This window comes from Sus scrofa, chromosome 7 (genome assembly GCF_000003025.6).
Source record: "Sus scrofa isolate TJ Tabasco breed Duroc chromosome 7, Sscrofa11.1, whole genome shotgun sequence".
Lineage (NCBI taxonomy): Eukaryota > Metazoa > Chordata > Mammalia > Artiodactyla > Suidae > Sus > Sus scrofa.
The window spans coordinates 89,015,041-89,035,179 of record NC_010449.5 but is presented as its reverse complement, the minus strand read 5'-3'; the positions used below and the strand labels follow the sequence as shown (position 1 = coordinate 89,035,179).

Here is a 20,139-nt window from a genome sequence, read left to right as displayed (position 1 = left end):
AACACACTGATCGAGGAGGCCAGGGATAGAACCCGCATCCTCATGGATACTAGTCAGGTTATTACCACTGAGCCACAACAAGAACTCCAGGACCTTTTTGTTTTAAAGGCAACCTTTTGGGTTTCTAGGAGGCTTCAACCTGTGATTTTCTGGTTTGACTGGTTGAACAGCTGTGGCTTGAGGGCTAGTTCCTCAGGCTGGGTTTGCTGCTGCAGTATAGTCTTTCTCAGGAATTTCTACCTGGCACAAGGGCTTATGGGTAACTGCAGGTGGGGGAGAGGGCTGGGGAGAGATCCAAGCCTGCAGTCAAGTGGCCCGACAGACATCGGAGCCAATGCTTGGGCCTGAGGTCTGCGGCCTCCAGACCATAAGGTGCTATGTATATCTGCTGTCTACACTGGGAGGGCCAGGTGGGTCTCTGCACCCCATCATGTTGGGACACTTTAGCTCTCCCCCCGGCCCTCAGGCAGCCTGTTCCCCAGGCCCTGCAGAAAGGAAGGGGAGGTGAAGAGCTGAGTAGAATCGAAAGAGCACAGACCACATGGCTTAGGTTTGCCATGGCCTTGTGCTCATTTAACTTCTCTGCACTTAATTTCCACATCTGTAAATTGAAGATAGCAACAATCTTCTTACACGGTCATTACAGATTACAGAGGCTCATACATACAAAGCACTTGGCAGAGCCCTCAAAAAAATGGGGCAGCTGCTCTCATTGTATTATCATGATTATCCTTAGCTCATAAGAACGTCAGAGAGGAACAAATAGTCGCTAGCTATGTGCTTATCTTACTCCTCCCTCGAGCATTCAGCCACCAGGCACTGGCTGCGGGACACCTGCCCGCCCACCCTGAGCCAGGCGCCGTGTGAGGAGCTCGTGGTCCGTGATGAACATCACGGGCACCAGGGCCCCGGCTCCCCTTTCCGGGGAGCACATAAGTAGGCTCTCAGTCTCATTGCGTTTTTGGTACCAGTTCCCCTATCCTGGCAGTGCCGGGGGCTGAGAAGGAAAAGTGAGTTGGGGAGGATGTGCCAGGGCAGAGGAGCAGGGAGAGAGGTGACCTGGGAGGATGGAGGCAGCTCTGGCCCAAGGCTCCCACCTCTGGCTCTGGCCCCTGATGCACACCCCCCTTCCCCCCAAGCACGTGATCCCCGAGAATGGCTGGGAAACCCTCATTTTGGCTGCACTATGCACCTGTGCCCCCTGCACAGCTCTGCAGATTCACCCACGGCTCCAAAAGCCCTGTTTCTTCTCCTCCTCCCTGCTCCCCAGACAGCTTGGTGATTGTAACATGGAAGTCGATATTTGGCCATTACCCTCCTACCTTGGTTGCCAGCTCTTCTCAGAGTGCCTTCTTCTGTAATCTAATATCTGCTCCTGTTTCCCTGTAAAACTGCCAATTTTCTGCCAGGCCTCTGACCTCTCCTTGGCCCTTTTGCCCTGAGCAATGTGCTTTGTCAAGGCGACCACAGAGCTTCCTGGAGACTTAATTCCTCCCACTGAGGAGGAAAGAGCTAAATCATTAGTCCATTTTTTTTTTTTTTTTCTTTTTAGGGCCTCCCCAGAGGCATATGGAAGTTCCCAGGCTAGAGAGGTGGAATCGGAGCTATAGCTGTCGGCCTACACCACAGCCACAGCAACACGAGAGATCCAAGCTCCCTCTGTGACCTACACCACAGCTCATGGCAACGCCGGGACCTTAACCCACTGAGTGAGGCCAGGGATCGGACCCGCATCCTCATGGATAGTAGTCAGATGCATTACCACTGAGCCACAACGGGAACTCCCCATTAGTCTTGAGGGGAGGAGACTCATGGCTCACATGCAGGGTAACCCCAACTTGAACCATCTCCTCTCCTCCAGTTTCCCTAAGCTACGCTGGGCATGCCCTTGCTCACACCCCGAAGGCCCTTCCAAAGGCTGCCAAGCAGGACCCCTCTCCTGTGAGCCACAGGGGAGAGGACGTGTGCCTCTCCCATTCCATCTGAGGGCTCTGGGCCCCGGGGGACTGTGTGCCATTGCTGTGGCTGAGTCTGCTTCCTTGACATGCTGTGAGGGACAGTCAGGGCTGTGATTGAGGAGTCTGGCAGGGGCACTTTTGAGAATGAGATCTGAGTGTGGTCCTCGTGTTACTATTTTGATGGCATTTTTGGAGAACTCTGAGACTAGGGCCCCATGATCTACAGCGAGAGCCAACAGTTGGCTTCAAAACGTGGCTCGTTCCCGATGGCTCTTCCTTGATTAGAGTTTTCTCTCCACTGATCTTTTCTCCTGGAATGTACTGACTTCATTCATTCAGTCATTTATTTTTTTCTTTCATTTATTCGATTTTGGTGAACAATATAAGCTACCTTCTGCCAGGCAATAAGAATATGAAATGGATAAGATGCTGTTTTGCCCTCTGGGAGCTCACAGCGCTGTTGAGGAGTCAGGCATCCAGACAGACGACCAGAACATTATGCAAAAGCGATGTCAAAATGCTTTGGAATCACAGAGGAGTGATAAATTCCTCCTGCGTTGGTTGGTGAAGGCTTCACAGAAGAAGTGACATTTGAGTGTGGCCTGGAAGACTAAGGAGGGTTCTCAGGGGACGCGGGAGGGGGGGTGTGTGTGGAAAACAACGTCACCACTTGGGGCTGCTACTCTTCAGCCTGATTGGCCCAGCTCGTGGTGGCAGTTTGCTTTGTAGGTGCTGTGTGAGGGCAGACACATCTAGAGGCCTTGTCTCCTCTAAGATGTTTGCCACTGAGGCTCTGGACCCCAGTCTCTTCCTCCCAGAGCCTTCTCCTCCCAGCCAGCATGGCCCTGCCAGGAAGAGGCTGAGCAGAGGGTGGAGGAACGAGTAGTCAGAAGCCTGGCAGGTTTTGGCTGCCTCAGCGGTGCCCACTGACCACTCAGCAGCCCACTGAGGGAGCAAGGCCCAGGTCAGGGGTCTGCCAGAGGGGAAGCAGGATGGGACTAGCTGAAACCCATGGCACATGGCACGGAGGCCCTATCGGGGTCTGTGCATGCAACAGCAGGCAGGGCAAGGGCACTGATGTTTCCTGAGCACCTACTCTGCACAGGAGTGGTGTGCATTACACACAAAGTGAGCCACTTGGTGTAGAGAGCTCATCATAAAGTGGGGACAGCAAGGCTCCAAGTTGGCCCAGTGTTTGAGAAGTTTCCTGGTACATTCTTCGGTTAGAGCCGCCAAGTGTCTACCTACGTGTCCATGTGTGCACACACACATGCATGTTGAGGGTGGGTCCCCAGGAGAGCCCAGAGAAGGGCAGGGCCTTGCCGAGTTCTCCCACTTTATAACAGAGGAAAGAAGAATGTGGCCCCTCCTTTTTCTTCTCTTCTGAGGGCCTGGGGGATTGAATGAAATGTGTTCCTGCCTGAGGGGTATCTGCTGCTTCCCCTGCCTGGGGCCCCGATCCTCCAGCTCTTCTTCCTGCTGCTACCTTCTTGTCATTCAGTCCTCAGCTCAAATGTCACCCCCTGGATTTATTTATTTATTTACTGGCCACACCCATGGCAAATGGAAGTTCTCAGGCCGGGGATCAAACCCATGCCCTAGCAGTAACAGTGCCAGATGCTTAATCTCTAGGCCACTAGGGAAACTGAATGTCACCTCCTTTAAAAAGTTTTCTTGGGAGTTCCCATCGTGGCTTGGTGGTTAACGAATCTGACTAGGAACCATGAGGTTGCGGGTTTAATCCCTGGCCTTGCTCAGTGGGTTAAGGATCCAGCATTGCCGTGAGCTGTGGTGTAGGTCGCAGAGCAGCTCAGATCCCGTGTTGCTGTGGCTCTGGCATAGGCTGGCGGCTACAGCGCCTATTAGACCCTTAGCCTGGGAATCTCCATATGCTGCGGAGCAGCCCTAGAAAAGGCAAAAAGACAACAACAACAACACCAAAAAAAGTCTTCTCTGACCAGCCAATCTAAAGCAGCATGCACCCAGATGTCCTTACTCTCTACTCTGTAATTCTGCTTTTGCCTCAACCCTTATCACTCTCTGAAATTGTTATTTACTCATTATCTCTCTCCCCCACTTGAACAGCAGCTCTCTGAAGACTAGGATCTGTATTATTCACGGTTGTGTCTTTAGTACACAGCTTAGTTCCTGGCACTTGGTAGGCATTCACTAACAGCTTGTTTGAATGAATGAATGAATGGGTAGACGCAGGTAAGCATTTCCTAAGGGACTTTTGCTCTTCCCTGAGGGAAGTTGCAAGTAGTATTGGTTTCTTTTGACTCTCAGACAATGAGAAGCTATGTACTCGTGTATTTGGGACTGTGAGAAGAAGAGGAAAGTTCTGCAAGTTTCCAGTAGCTTTTAGGTCATTTGCTCAGACACATATCCTAGGAGAAGCTTAGACCTAGCAGGGACCCAGAAAGTGGCTCCCTTGACCCCTGTGTGAGTGGCGTCCACTTTGGTGAAGGCAGAGAGGAGAGGTCAGTGTCTTAGATTGAGGTCAGTATTGCCTGTCGCCCAGGCTGACTGCTGGTGTCAGGTGATGCCCATCAGCTCAGCCAGGCTGCTAAAGACTCTGGAGTAGAAGCTCCGAGGGCTCAGGCACTGGGGCACGCAGTCCTGCCGGTGGTGCAGGAGTCCACGTTTGACTAGAAGCCCTTCATCATGATTCCAGACCCTGGGTTCTGGGTCTCCAAGGAGTGGCCCTTCGAGATCTGATGGGATAACTCCAGAGTTGTCCTGATCCCTTTACACCACTGTCCTTCCACATTGAGGGTGTACATGTACGCGGGTGTGCGCATGTGTGTGCACACACATCTGTTTGTGTTTTACCCAAGAAAGGTATAGAGTATTATTCTGAAATTGCCAGTTTTTCTGTTGAATTATTTATTTATTTTGCTTTTTAGGGCCATACCTGTGGCGTATGGAGATTCCCAGGCTAGGGGGTGAATCAGAGCTACGGCTGCCAGCCTGCACCACAGCCACAGCCACACCAGATCCGAGCTGTGTCTGCAACCTACACCACAGCTCACGCAATGCCAGATCCTTAACCCACTGAGCAAGGCCAGGGATCGAACCCGCAACCTCATGGTTCCTAGTTGGATTCGTTTCCGCTGTGCCACAGTGGGAACTCCGCCAGTGTTTCTTAGATGGGCTTCCAAATGAGAGCCTCTGGCCCCAGTGCCTAGAGGTTAAATCATGGCCTTGGAGTTAAAGGATCAGAATTCTGTCTGCCACAGGCTCTGCCACCCACCACTCCCAGAGCAGGCTAGTGAGAATGCTGCCTGCTGCATTTATTCAGAGAGCTTGGGGGGCATCTTTTCCCCAGAATGAGGCTGGCAGGAGAGACAGTCATTCTGCAGCTGGTAAGAGGAAAGTGTGGCATGCAGCCCAGCAGACAGTGAAGCTGAGTCCCAGACAGAAGGCGAAGGGGGAGGCAGCAAGTGGCAGGTTTGGGGCAAAGATGCTACCAACCCCCCTCGCCTAACTGGTGCAAGGGACACTTGTGTGCAAGGAGCCTCTGTCTGGAATCTTCTCTGAGCTTTGACTCTTAGCTCTCTCTCTGTCTTCTTCCACTCCCAGTTCTTCCCCTCACTTGTCCCTCAGCTTGGGGAAATGGTGTTACCGGTCTCCCTACTTGCTGAGAGGAGGGGATTACTCCGGTGCCCAGGTGGCCACCTCCCAGCAGGGTCTAAAGCTAAAGTTTGTTTTGGGGTCGCTTGGGGTGACCTCCCACCACAGGCCCACCTGAGCTCCTGAGTCCCGCACATGCTAGTTTCCTGCGGGGGGTGGGAGGGGTGGGCTTCCTGGGACTTGGGCTTGGTAACCGGAGCCAGCACGGCTCCAGGGATTGGGTGTCCGCCTTGGGTTTCAGGTGTATTAGGTTGTTCCTGTGGTGGCATCTCATTGCTAGTGAAAAGGCTCGGGTCACGCCACAGGGCCTCTGGGCTGTGGTTGATCATGGTGATAACACTTGGCACCCGGAGGAGCTCTGTTTCCACTTGAAGCATGTGGCATTTGGCGGGCAGGCAAGCTGGCACCTGACTTTAACCCGTGAGGCACTGGCCTGCCAGTTGGCACACCTTGCCTCTGCTGGAATTTAGACTCTGGGAGCCACTCCCACAGTGGGTGGCATTTTCTCTCTCTCTTCTCTCTCTTTTTTTTTTTGTCTTTTTAGGGGCACATCCATGGCATATGGAAATTCCCAGGTTAGGGGTCAAATCAGAGCTGCAGCTTCCGGCCTACGCCACAGTGACAGCAACACCAGATCCAACCTGCATTTGTGACCTACACCACAGCTCACGGCATTGCTGGATCCTTAACCCACTGAGCAAGGCCAGGGATCGGTATACTAGTCGGGTTGGCTACTGCTGAGCCATGGCGGGAACTCCTGTTTTCTCTTTTTGCTGAAACAATCCAGCTTAGCGTGGCCGTCTCCCCTCTCTGCACCACTCCTACCTCTTCCCAACATGAGGCCCCCCTACTTTCTAGAACTCTTCCTATTCCCCAAGCCATGATCCTATCTTCCCTGATCTCATCCCCTCCCACCCCCATGGGAGATGGGTCGCTTCTGCAGCTAACATTTAGTTAAGCTCTATGTGCCTGGCTCTGTGTTTTGGGTTTTGTACCTTATCTCAGAATCCTCACACAAATTCTCTGACATCAGAGATTGCCGTCCCCATTTTACAGGTGAGGAAACTGAGGCAAAGAGATGTTAAAGAGCTTTTCTAAGACCAGACAGGTCATTAGTGGCAAAGGCAGGATTGGAACCAGACTCTGACCTCACAGTTGTGTTGTTAATGAGCTTGCCACTCTGTTTCTGGAGCCGCACTCTGCCCTGTGTTCCAGGGCTTTCTTTAGAGGCAGACAGTGATGGGAAGGGGTGCTCCTTCCCCTGGATCTGCCCTGTCCCTTCTTTCCATGCTCTTCACAGGCCCTCCACTGCTAGACTGGGACTGGCAGTAAGCTCATCTTTGTGGTGAAACGAGGGAGTGCCATCTGCCCTGCCCTGATCCCACGTTGCTGTGGCTCTGGTGTAGGCCTGCAGCTACAGCTCCGATTAGACCCCTAGCCTGGGAACCCCCATATGCCGCAGGAAGCAGCACAAGAAATGGCAAAAAGACAAAAAAAAAAAAAAAAAGAAAGAAAAGAGGGCTGTGCTACGAGGTTACCCGTGGGCCGAAACCTGAGGTCTGGTGTGGACCAGTGGCTGTGCTGGGACCCAGGCCCCCCAGCGCCCCTCCTGCACATCTGTCTGCTTCCTGCTCCTTTTAGTACCAGCTGCTTAGTCCCCTGTGCACCGTCTGGAAAGAGCCACTCTGGTCAGCTAAGCTAGCTCCCCTGCCCCTGGTGGCCAGTCACCAGTAAGCCCGTGGATTGGCCTCCTTCGAGTCAGATGTCCACCCTGGTCCAGGGGGGAGCTGCTTCTCCACAAAGAACATGCTGCACCCAGCCCTGCCTCCCTGAGTTCCAGCCAGAAGGGGATACTGGGTGTGGCAAACACCACGACTGACTTAGCTGAAGTGCCAGGAAGAAACGACCAGCTGCTCATCATCCTCTGAGCACCTGGTTGGGAGAGGGTCTCGACTTCCTGATTTTCTCATCCTGGGGCTCCAGGGCCTCTAAGAACCTTGGCCAGAGTAGTGTGGAGGGGGTGGATTGTGTCTTCACACCTGAGTGTACCCTGTGCCTGGGAAAGGAAGTCAGCCCTCTGGAAGGGACACTGAGGTGGCACTGGCCAGGGTGATTCATCTTTTAATCCGAACTTCAAGCAAGGTCACTGAAATAGGTTTGGGGGCTTGCCACTGCCTCCCTTCTAGACACCTCGTAATACCAGATCAGGTGTGGGGAAGGGGGGGCGGGACAGGAAAGGCAGTGAGACGCCACAGCCTCAGCAGGTTGGGAAGCCACTGGTCGAGTGAGGCAGCCTGGGTAGGTTTTTTGTTTTTGTTTTTTGCTTTTTAGGGCTGCACCCGAGGCATATGGAAATTCCTAGGCTAGGGGTTGAATTGGAGCTACAGCTGCCAGCCTACACCACAGCCACAGCAACGTGGGATCTGAGCTGCATCTTTGACCTACATCACAGCTCACAGCAACACCAGATCCTTCATCCACTGAATGAGGCCAGGGATCGAACCCAAGTCCTCATGGATCCTGGTCTGTTAACCGCTGCGCCCATGAAGGGAACTCCTTTTCTTTTGTTTTTTTTTCTGGATAGGTTTTTTTTCTGGACTGGTTTGCACTTCTGGTTCAGCCACAGGCTGTGGGAACAGGAGTGAGTGCCTTGGTCTCTGTGCCTCATGACAGTGATCCCCATGCCACCTCCTTTGTAGGGCATGAGAACCGAGGGCTCTGGATTCCCTAGCAAGGGGGTGTGTGATCACACTTAGAATTATCGTGAGCCTTGGGTGTGGTTCTGCCTGGAGATGGGCTTAGAATGTGGTTCTCAAACATTAGTGCGCCTACCATGTAGTAGGTCCGGGTGGGCCTGGAGCATTTGCATGTCTAACAGGCTCCCTGATGTTGACGCTGCTGGTCTCTGGACAAGCACGGGTAGTGGAGCAGCAAGGGGCTAGACCATGCAGTCCTTCCTCCATCAAGGGTGCTCTGGGTTGGCTTTCCTGCCTCCTCCCAGGAAGTCTTTATTTAGCACAAGGAAGGTAGGAGTGAGAGAACGATCTTTTACCAAGTGTGCCAGGAGCTGCACATACATTGTCTAATTCATATCCCATATCACCCCTTAGGAGGCCAATGGAATTCTCATTTTACAGGCAAGCCAACTGAGGCTCAGAGAAGGTGAGAGTTCCCCAAAGCCACACAGCAAGTGCCAGAATCAGGATTCAGACCCAGATCTTTCTGACTCCAATGCCAGTGGATAGCTCTTCCACTAAATGAGAACCCTCCAGCATTCTTCTTTCTAAAAATCACCCATGGTCCTGTGAAGAATACAGGTTTCAGGGCCTCACTTACAAATTCTGATTCAAAGTAGTATCATTAAAAAAAAAAATCATCCCATGTGATTCTAAAGCGGAGCATCTGCAAAGCATACCTTGAGAATCAAAGAACTAAGTGGCCTCACTTAACACTCCATGTGCAAAGCCTTAGTCTAGATGTCGTTTTCATTTTTTTTTTTTTTTGTCTCTTTTTTTGTTGTTGTTGTTGTTGCTATTTCTTGGGCCGCTCCTGCGGCATATGGAGGTTCCCAGGCTAGGGGTTGAATCGGAGCTGTAGCCACCGGCCTACGCCAGAGCCACAGCAATGCGGGATCTGAGCCGCGTCTGCAACCTACACCACAGCTCACGGCAACGCCAGGTCGTTAACCCACTGAGCAAGGGCAGGGACCGAACCCACAACCTCATGGTTCCTAGTCGGATTCGTTAACCACTGCGCCACGACGGGAACTCCTAGATGTCGTTTTCAAATTGCTAGCATGTACTAGAATCACCAGGAGAGCTTGTTAAAACAGATCCCTAGCCACCTCCTATCCCCACCCCGAGTTTTAGATTCTGTAGATCTTAGGTAGGGCCCAAGCATTTCTAACAAGCCCTGGCTGATGCTGGTGCTGCAGGTCTTGGGCTACACTTTGAGGACCTCTGTCCTTAGAAGCCTGCTGTCAAAAGTGCGATTGGTGGACCAGTAATCTTAGCCTCACCCGGAGCTTGTGCAGCATCTTGGGCGGCATCTCAAACCTACAGAGTCAGAATCTGCATTTTAACTCGGTCCCCACCGTAAAGTTTGAGAAGTGCCGCCTTGGAGGAGCCAGAATGAGATGGAGGTAGATGAAGAACCTCTCCTCCCTGGAGAGTCTGAAGATGCAACAGAGAGGGACGAAATGGCTAGGATGTGCACCCAGAGGGGGCTGCTGACGGCTGAGAGGTGAGACCTGGAAAGGATAGAGGGCTCTTCCCCAGGGAAGGAGGAGATGACAGGACATTCTGAGAAATGAGAGGCCTAGAAGGAAGACTTCATCGGGCAGCTGTCGCTTTGCCCATGAGACAGTGGACAAGGTGTCCTCTTGGAGGCTGTCAGCAGTGGGGAGGGGGTGCACTGGGACAGCCCCTCAACAGGGAGGACAGTGGCTGTGAGCAATGTGGGGGTGAGCACACCTCGTGCAACAGCTTCCGGCAGCTGCGGGGGCCTGCTGAGGTGAGACAGCGTGAGTCCGTAGGTGACTAAACAAGGCCAGTGTTCTGCCCTGGCCCTGCAGTGCTCGGCTGTGGGGAAAACCAACAGCCACGTGGGGTCAGGGAAGGGGCCATGGGTGGTGGGCGTGGGTCACAGCGGGCCAGGCCCTGTGGTAGGTGGACACAGTGGAAGTGCAGGGTGTGCGGGAGCAGAGTAGAGAAGAGATTCCACTGGAAGACCCTTGGCTATTAATCTCTCAATTTATTTTTTAATTCCCCCCCCCCTTTTTTTGTCTTTTTAGGGCCTCACCTGCGGCATATGCAGGTTCCCAGGCTAGGGGTTGAATCAGAGCTACAGCTGCCGGCCTACGCCACAGCCACAGCAACGCCAGATCGGAGTCGCATCTGTGACCTACAGCGTAGCTCATGGCAACACCGGATCCTTAACCCACTGAGCAAGGCCAGGGATTGAACCTGCGTTCCCTTCAATGCTAGTTGGGTTCTTAACCTGTTGAGCCACAGCAGGAACTCCTAATCTTTCCATTTAAAAAGGAAGGGAGTGGGTGGGAGAGGAAAATCCCTCTGCAGGCATCGAATACCTGTTTCTGCCTTCATGCAGGTGAAGAGCCAGCATGGACGTGTTTTACCTCTCAGAGATGTCACAACAAATTCTATCAGTGGTCAAGAGAGCTTAGATTGCAAGACCTGGTGGAGTGTGGGAGGTGCTGCGAGCCCCTAGAATTCCCCAGCCTTGGTCCCTGGCCACACAGCTAAGAAGTGAGGGGAGAGGGAACCCGAGCCCAGCACTCACCCCCAGGGTGGCTCCCTGTCCTCTTGTCAGCCCTGCATGTCCTCAGACCTGCCTTCATTCTCAAGTAGAGCTCCCTGGGGGCTGGGGACCCCCTTCCCCGCTGAGCCCTTCTCCAGAAATAGAAAAGCACAGCTTTTCTCTGGCCGGGTAACACACAGCTCTCATCTCACGCCCCAAGAATCGGCAAACTAAGCACTGTGGGTTGGCTCTGCCCTGGAACAGGCGTCTGCTTCTTGCTGTGCCACCAGGGCTATTTATCTTACCTCCCTGGGCCTTTGTTTCCTTTCCAGTAAGCAATCTAAAGGCAGGGACTTTCTGTCTTTTTGGCCACTACCTGCACCTAGCAGGGCAGAAAAAGTAAGTTCCCACAGAAGTTTGTGGAATAAAGGAAATAGATCCCTCTCCCTCACCAGCCCCTCACCCTTGGGGCCACTTTGCACAAGGCACTCACTGTCCTTGACTGGGCTTGCTGCGCAGTATGAGGATGAGCTGGGTTTATTATAAAATGAAGAGAATTGCTGGAAAGAACAAAGTTTTCTTGATTCCCTTCGATGCTAGGTGTTGGGGAAAAAACAAATTCTTTTTTTTTTTTTTTTTTGGTCTTTTTTTTCTAGGGCCGCACCCATGGCATAAGGAGGTTCCTAGGCTAGGGGTCTAATTGGAGCTGTAGCCGCCGGCCTACACCAGAGCCACAGCGATGCTGGATCTGAGCTGTGTCTTTGACTCACACCACAGCTCACGGCAATGCCGGATCCTTAACCCACTGAGCAATGCCAGGGATCGAGCCCACAACCTCATGGTTCCTTGTTGGATTCATTCACCACTGAGCCACCAAGGGAACTCCATGGGAAAAGCAAATTCTTGACAACAGTTTGTCTAGGGAGGGGGTGAACACACTACTGCCCCCCCACCAAGGCCGAGGGCCCCTCTCTTTTCTCCCTCCTCTTTGTCACTTTCTCGGCACGCTCAGAAAAATGGCTGCGAGACGTTGCCCATTTGGAAAAGTACAGCTCGATCGATATGAGTCAGCTTGGGCAGGTGAAAAATGATTCATGCCCCACCAACTTGATTTAGTTCAGATTGTCCAGTCTGAATCTTTTTCTCCCTCCTAATTAAATGATGACTGGTCATGATGGTGAGAGGGAAGAGCCGGGATTTAATCTGTCTGTACTTGTAGAAAGCTGGGGGCAGGATGTATAAGGGGAGGAGTATTCCTGTTGGCCAAGGACTAACGCCAAGTTGGAATGACAGTGGTGCCGGGGATTCTGGAACCTTTGGGGCTGTGCTGAGCGGCCTGGGAACTATGGTCAAGAACTCTGCCTCCTCTCTGTTCCTCACCTGAACACTGACTAACGATGCCCATTCCTGACTTGTCTCCAGGGAGTAGCCGAGGATTGCAGCTTAATTAACTTACTAGACACAGCTCTTGGATCACTGGGCACAGCACCTGGGCACAGTTAGGGCTGGGGGGAGGCACTGCATCTCTGCCGTCACTCAGATTCAAGCCTGTGCACTGGTGGTGGTATTGACTTTTGCTGCTGCAAAATTCCCAGATACGTTTCTGCCCTGGTTTGCCAAATCCCTGATGTTTCCCGTGTCTGGTGGCAGCTTAGCTCCTCCAGCCCCTGGGCAGAGGAGCCTGGGAACCCTGTGTCTCTGCTCTCCCTCCCCCAGTGACACACCATGCCCTGAACTCTTCATGTGGTCGCTGGCAGTCACCCACATCAGACCAGTGCTGCCCTCGGTATAGTGATAGCAGTGACTGATGAAATGTCCACCAGGTGCCTGGCACTGTCTCTCACTTGTCCCTCTGAAATGATTGGTAATGTCCCCATTTTACTGATGAGGAAGTGGAGGCTCAGAGAAGCAGCGTGCCCAAGGTCGTGGCTATGCTTAAGTGGCCAGAGTCAGGATTCAAGCGCAGGCCTGACTTCAAAGCTCAGGCTCCTAGTAAACAACATTGCTGCCTATGGTAAGCAGGCCTAGTCAACAGCAGGCCACTAAGCTGTCTCATTGGTGGGCACTAGCTAGGTGCTGAGGGCTTTCTACACACCACACGGTGGAATAAGTCCTCTCTCTCCAGGGTCTCTGGCCTTCCCCACATTCCTGACAAATGCTGTAACCCCTCCTGGTTGCTCATAAAGCAGAGAAGGAACACAGGCAAATGCGGTGGATTGCTGTTCCTAGGGATTCGAATTCCGGGAGGGATAAGTACATGTGGTCTCCACAAAAGTATAAATAGGAAGACCTCACACGTGAGAGAGTGAGAGTTTTGGGGCTGAGACAGCGGTGCAGTGGATTCCCCACATTCACTGCCTGCATGGCCCCTGGCCCTTTTACTCCTGACAACTTGCAGCTTGGGGGAAGGGATGCCCCATTCAAAGCCCTGGGTCTTCCCTGAGGGTCAGTTTTTGGTTCAAGGAGCCATCTTTCTGCCAAATTAAACCAAAAGGAGACCCTTTGCTACTATGAGATGAGTGCCCATGGGCTCTACTTCAGTTCTCAGCAAGTACCCTTCCTGACTTTCTGGCTCTCTTCCTTTCCTCAGGTGTTGACTTTAAGATGAAGACTATAGAGGTAGATGGCATCAAAGTGCGGATACAGATCTGGTGAGTTGGGTGAGAGGAGAGGACCCTGGGCTGCTCCCTAGCTGCTGCTGCCATGTGTAAAATCCCAAGGCTTCATCTGGAGTAACTGGTCACCTCTTTGATGGCGAGAAGCAGAAGTCTCAAAGCCCATCTCCTGTTCCCGGGAGCCTTAATCTCTCATCTGTCAAGAAACGTTATGGGACTGATCACAAGTCACCAAAAAGCAGGAATTAGAAGGAATTGGCATACCACGCACTATGGCTTTGTCTTTGAATAAAGCTTTGTCCTTGGTCTATGCTGCACTGCCCTAAGATTGGAAGGAGTGAGGGCTAACCCCATCCTTAGGGTGAGAATTCTGGTCAGTGTTTCTCAATACAGCACAGTGCAGTTCCCATACGTAGCCACAGGGGGCCACTGTGGCTCTCTGGCCTGGTGCTCCTGGAAACTGCTTTTCCAGCATTTGGAGCGGCTTCCTGGTTTTAGACTGGTACCCGCGCTGCCGCCAGAGGTCCCAGAAGGGCTGGAGGTAGAGCGGTCCCACCAGTCTGGCCACAGTGGCCAAATCCTAGAGACTCTTGTTCAAGGCCCAGTTACAGTTGTTGCTCCTGGTGCAGGTATAGTTGACCAGCCTTGTCTGCACCAATGACCGGGACTCTCTCCTGCAGAGTCAGATATGTTTGGATCCCCTTGGGCACCAGTGCTCCACTGATTTTTCACCCTGCAGTTCTCCAGTTTTTCCCATAAAGGCAGAGGTCTCCCGGCTCCTGCTCATCCTGTCCCCACCTGCTTCCGTGGTCCCTGCCCTTCTGAAAGGCTGCCTTGCTATTGCAGGGACACAGCAGGGCAGGAGAGATATCAGACCATCACAAAGCAGTACTATCGACGGGCCCAGGTGAGCCACCATCTTCAGGGTTTAGAAGTAGGATGCTACCGTCCACACTCCTGGCTCTGGGTGTTTGAGATCCCCAGATCGGGCCCTCAGATTGCCTTCTGGTGGGGGCTGGGAGAGGGGAGGTGGGGTGGTGCTCAGGTCTTTCAGTCATTCATCAATCATTCATTTATCAGTTACTCTCTTGAGCACTCACTACAGACAGGTCCCCACCCTCAACCCCAGGCCAAAGACCCAAGTCGAAGTAGGGTTCTGTGATGAGCCTACGGAGCAGTGGGTTTGGGGGTCTGAGAGAGAAGGAGACTCTTCTGGGTGCTGAGGGGCCTTCATGATGCTACGCAGGGAGAAGGGAGATGGGGACCCAGCATGTAAGGTACCACAGCCGCCTCTGGCCCCATGACTGTGCGCTGTCTCTGTGTGCATCTGCCTCCCCCTTCTCTCTCTCTTCTCTCTCAGGGAATATTTTTAGTCTACGACATTAGCAGTGAGCGCTCCTACCAGCACATCATGAAGTGGGTCAGTGATGTGGATGAGGTAGGAGATGCTGCCTCGCCAGCGCGGGTGGGGAAGGGCACTTCAGAGGGAAAGGCAAAGAGAGGGCCGGGTGGGAAGGGCTGCAGTTCGCAGGGTTGGCAAGCAAACGCTTTCAGGAACCCTTGCCTTCCATAGCCCTGGAATGGAGACCTCTGGGTGAGTAAGACATGGGGAAGAAGCCCAAGCAGCCGTGCCCTCCATGCTCGGCACCTTGCCAGGCCTCCAGGGCTGTGTTGTCCCCAGAAGCGAGTTAGGACAAGAGCCTCCCCTGTGAACAGCCTCCTTCCCAAGGTCTCAGGACCAAGTGGAATTTTGAGACTTGGGTTCCAGTCCTAGCTCAGCTGGAACAGCTATGGAGCCTTGGGCCAGCCATGTGTCCTTTCCAGCTCAGATAGCAGTTGTCCACCTCAGGAAGCACCAGTACCTTCTACCTTAAAGAGTCCCCGTGACAGCCCTCTGGGACCCCTGGGGTCAGCTGTGGTACTTGGGGAGCCGGGCACCCGCACCCAGTCAGCCCGCTCTGTCCCTAGGGCTCTGAACTTTGGAGCCGGTGTGGAGGCTGTGTGGTGGGGAGATGGGAGGGGAGGCAGTGCTCACTGGCAGCTCTGCCTGTCCTTTGTCCCCAGTATGCACCAGAAGGTGTTCAGAAGATCCTTATAGGAAATAAGGCCGATGAGGAGCAGAAACGCCAGGTGGGAAGAGAGCAGGGGCAGCAGGTAAGTGGAGCGAGCTGGCCGAACCCCTCCCTTGGGTTTTCCGCTGCCTCCCAGGGCCAGTCCTGAGCGCCAGGACCCGGGATCCTGTCACCATCATCAGGCACCCCCACACCTCCCCCAGCAGCCTAAAGCACTGGAGGAGTTGCCTTGAGAGTTTGTTTTCTGTCCTCCAGGACAGCGATTTGGGGTCCATCCTGAAACAAAGACCTCTCCCAGCTCCAAGGCCCCCAAAGCAGGATGACCTTTGCCTAAGAGCCCATCCTGGCTAGTGAGGAGGAAGGACTTCAGGTTGCTGCCTTCTGCTCTGCAGCATCTAGACATAGCTTCCACCCTGCAGTCATCCCACCCTCTCCACGCAACCCACCCCCACCCCTTCGCCTGGTCCTCCTTAAACCTGGAAAGAGGCAGGAGGGGACATGAGGAGGGAATGAAGGGCCCACAGTTGGAGAAGCCATGGGGTCAGAGAGGGTGGGAGGATGGTGCTGAGGGAACATCCAAGCACCCAGGAGGCCCTCCTCCCAGAGAACAGAAAGACGGGTACCAGCGAGGCCAGTCACGCACTTATTCTGAGGGCCTCAAGAGCTTTTCTCTCAATAGCATCCCACTGGCACTTGAAATAATTTTTTTTTTTTTTTTTTGCTTTTTAGGGCTGCACCCGTGACACATTGGAGGTTCCCAGGCTAGGGGTCTAATCGGAGCTACAGCTGCCTGCCAGCCTACACCACAGCCACAGCAACACCAGATCCGAGCTGCATCTGCAATCTACACTGCAGCTTACAGCAATGCCAGATCCTTAACCCACTGAGTGAGGCCAGGGATCGAACCTGCAACCTCATGGTTCCTAGTCAGATTCATTTCTGCTGTGCCATGACGGGAACTCCCATAAAATAGTATAAAATGTATAAAAAATAATACATGATATCATTGAAAAATTTGAAAATAATGGAGTTCCCATTGTGGTTCAGCGGTAATGAACCTGATTAGCATCTATGAGGATGCAGGTTTGATCCCTGGCCTCGCTCAGTGGGTTAAGGATCTGGCATTGCTGTGAGCTGTGGTGTAGGTAACAGACAAGGCTCTGATTCAACCCCTAGCCTGGGAACTTCCATATGCCACGGGTGCAGCCCTAAAAAAAGCCAACAAAAAATTGAAAATAGAAGCCAATCCCTACTAGCACATTTGTATTTGTTGAGTACTGGATATACTAAGCAAGTCTTCTGGGATATTATGACCCCATTTAAGGGTCCAAGGCCATACAGCTCTTAAGTGGCAGCACTGGTTTTCAAGTCTGGGTCTGTCTGTCTGGCCCCAAAGCCCCATGTTTTTCGCTAATTTGCCACTACATTTTGGTGTTTCTCTCCTGATGTGTGTGTGCGTGCGTGCGTGCGTGCGTGTGTGTGTGTGTGTGTGTGTGTGTGTGGTGTGATGTGTGCCTGTGTGTAGGAGGTGGGGGTGGCAGTGCATTCATGGAGCATCTTCTCCGACTCTCTGCTAGACTGTGTCTTACAAGGTGCTCCCAGTCTCATCTGAGAAGTTATCTACTCAGAAATTGTCACAACCCAGCATGGCCGTGAGCGTGGTGACGGGAGGATGGGCCAGGTGCTGTGGGCACTTCCCTTCCCTGACTGACTCCCTTTCAGGAATGTTCTTCTCTTGCAGCTGGCTAGAGAGTATGGCATGGACTTCTATGAAACAAGTGCCTGCACCAACCTCAACATTAAAGAGGTGAGTGCTCTGCAGCCCTGCAGCCTGGAGGGAGGAGAAGGCACCGGGAGCCAAGAGCAGTTGAGCCCCGCCCCTCGGCAGCCTCAGGGCTGCAGAGGGAGGGGGCAGGCAGACTGACTGTGCTCCTTGCTTTCCCAGTCCTTCACGCGCCTGACGGAGCTGGTGCTGCAGGCCCACAGGAAAGAGCTGGAAGGTCTGCGGACGCACGCCAGCCATGAGTTGGCCTTGGCGGAGCTGGAGGAGGAGGAGGGCAAACCCGAGGGTCCGGTGAACTCTTCGAAAACCTGCTGGTGCTGAGGGTCCCACGTGGAGCACCCGCACAATCCCCTCTCCCTGCAGGAGGCCTGCGGGCATACAGGGAGCCTGGGCCTCGCCCTGCTTCTCCTCTCCTTTGGGTGGCCTGTGGCATCTCAGCCGCTGCTTCTCCCCCTGCCTGGCACCAAGAGCAGCTCCGCTGTCTTGTCTGAACAGCCTTGCCTCCGGCCCTCCACCGGGTGTCCCCTCCAGCCTGTTTCCCCAGCCACAGGTCTGCTACTGGTCCCGACGTGCCATGAGCACTGCCTCACTGCCCCAGCTCCCAGGCAATGGCCGAGTCTGGAGTCAAGGCCTCTGTAAGGCTCCATCTCTTTCAGTGCATCTGGTGTCCTCTGCTTTTTCTCGCTTCTTCCCACTTCTCTCTCTCTGTACCCCCGCCTCCTGCTGTGTTCATATCAACCTTTCCCACCCCCCGCGCCATGCCATGTGGCTGCTAGTGTGGCCCTTCTCCCCACCCCCCCAGCCTTGGCCTATCCCAGGGAATGGACTCAGGCTCAGGGGCGAGTTTCCTGCTCTGCTCCAGGGAGAACCTGTGCCCTGCTTGGTGGGCACTTCTTCCTGTCCTCCCCGCCCCACCGCCCTGTCTTGTGCCATGGGCCTGCCTCCCCAGGCACCGGGGAAAGAGGAATGTCAAGGGAGGAAGGAAAGCTCAAACTGGTGGTCCCCACGCCTGGGGCTTTCCTGCCTCCTGCCCCCAGCGTCAGCCTTGCTTGGCTGCCTGCCAGCTGCCATTGGGGAAACTGAGCTTGAGGCAGGTGCTTCTGAGAAGAAAAAAAATGATGAGGGGTGGCAGGGACAAAAAGTCACCTCCATTCTCTACCTCCCAGGCAGCATGTATACCATTTCTACTCCCCTGGGCTCCTGAATTGAAAGATGCGGACCAAGCCTGGAGGGCACTGTGGGGGCAAGGAAAGCCTCGGGGCCAACAACAAGCTCCAGAAAGGGGACTTTTTGGTAGTGAAGGACCAGCTCCTATCTATCAGGTTACGAGCCAGGGAGAGCAGGCAGGGTAGCAGTTTGCACACGAGAGGGGAATTCAGCAACAGGAGGGATTCCTGGGCCTCCTCTTCCATTTCTTGTGTGAGAAAGGTGTTTCCCCACCACCCCTGGCAGTGAGAGGTGACAGAACCACCCTGGGGGCTTTCTCTGAGCCCAGCCTGGGGCTCTCGAGGTTTTCCTGAGAACCAAAGTTTGCGGGACAAGGGCAGGGAGCTCATGGGAAGAAAGCAAGCGAGCCCTGGGTAGGGATGCTTGGTGCTGTTCCCTTCAGCCTTCAAGGCAAGTGCCCATCTTGCCCCTCTGGCTCCTGAGTCAGAGGCTTGAGGTTTGCCAGCTGCACTGTGGCTTCAGGTGGAAGGAAGCAGACTTGCTCCTCCAGGGCCCTTTGTTCAGGAAGATGTTTCTTTAACCCCATATGGTCCAAGAGTAGCTTAAGGAGGCCCTTTAAGGAGGGAATGAGTCAGTTACCAGCTCTAGGGAGGAGGGTCAGTCTTAAGTGTGTTGCATGGCTGGAGCTGGAGCTAAAACACAGAACTGAGCATCCAACACTCATTGATTAAGGACCAAAATCCAGGATACACACACGTAAAGGATCAAGAGTCCCACTTCCTTATTCTGCCGAAGAAAAAAGGTGAGGGATGAACTCACCGAACCTTTCCTCCTGGTTCTTACCAGATCAGGAGAGGGTAGCTCAGGGTGTAGGAACGGAGACGGGTCGGCATGGTGAAAGGAAGAGGAGGGCAGGAATAGTTATAAATCATCGACTAATGAGACATGTAGAGCTGCCTCTTTAGAATGAAGTCACAACCATAGCTTAGGAGGCTTCCTTGACAACTGACTCCTCAGGCGTCAAGACATATGCAGTCGCACAGAGGGGGGGTGGGGAGGTCAGCAGTGCCAACCCTCGGCGTGCCCTCAGCCAGGGCCTCGAGGAAGGGAAGTTATCCTGGCCATCAGCTCCACCTGTGGATCAGAATCTCCACTTCCCTCAAGATCAGGCTGAGCACCATTGCCTTTCTCTCCCAGCCCCCTCAGGAAAGAGGGGCTGTATTTTTACTGTATTCTTGGGTTTTGGAAGGGAAAACTTGAGGCTGGGATCCTACGGCCTGGTAAGCCCCATCCACAAGGGCCACAGTCAGGGAGAGGTTGAGGGCAGGAGGGTTGGGATTTTAGGGTGCAGCTATGCTCACCAGGTACCAGAGTCAGCTTCTCACCCCTAAACTCCAGTGCAGGAGGTGGCCTGGGACCTGGCCTTTGGCCCAGACTGTTGAGCAGGCACACCTGCCTGTTGGCTCCTCACCACCTGTGCACCTGTTGCCTCGAGACTCAGCCCCAGGCACTCCACCTGCTCTAGAGCCCCACCATCTCCCTGTGATGGGTGAACTTGTGTGCTGTGTCTCGGGTCCAGTATATAAATTGTGAGCAGGGTTCATCTATTTTAAACACAGATGTTTACAAAATAAAGAATATTTCAAATCACA

General features: G+C 53.5%; 1 protein-coding gene across 2 annotated transcripts in view; it reads left to right on the top strand.

Moving 5' to 3' along the window:
• The window catches only part of RAB15 (RAB15, member RAS oncogene family), a 24,442-nt gene extending 4,303 nt beyond the window's left edge, over positions 1 to 20,139 (top strand). Inside the window, exons 1-7 of one of the 2 annotated variants that reach the window (XM_021099384.1) lie at positions 9,331 to 9,833; positions 13,441 to 13,501; positions 14,312 to 14,372; positions 14,826 to 14,903; positions 15,530 to 15,619; positions 17,279 to 17,344; positions 17,483 to 20,139. In XM_021099384.1, coding sequence (XP_020955043.1) covers positions 13,455 to 13,501; positions 14,312 to 14,372; positions 14,826 to 14,903; positions 15,530 to 15,619; positions 17,279 to 17,344; positions 17,483 to 17,641 — 501 coding nt within the window. In that variant the 5' untranslated portion in view covers positions 9,331 to 9,833; positions 13,441 to 13,454 and the 3' untranslated portion in view covers positions 17,642 to 20,139. Of the gene's footprint in view, positions 1 to 9,330; positions 9,834 to 13,440; positions 13,502 to 14,311; positions 14,373 to 14,825; positions 14,904 to 15,529; positions 15,620 to 17,278; positions 17,345 to 17,482 lie in introns of those variants that run through there. The other variant, XM_021099383.1, reaches the window with a different exon arrangement.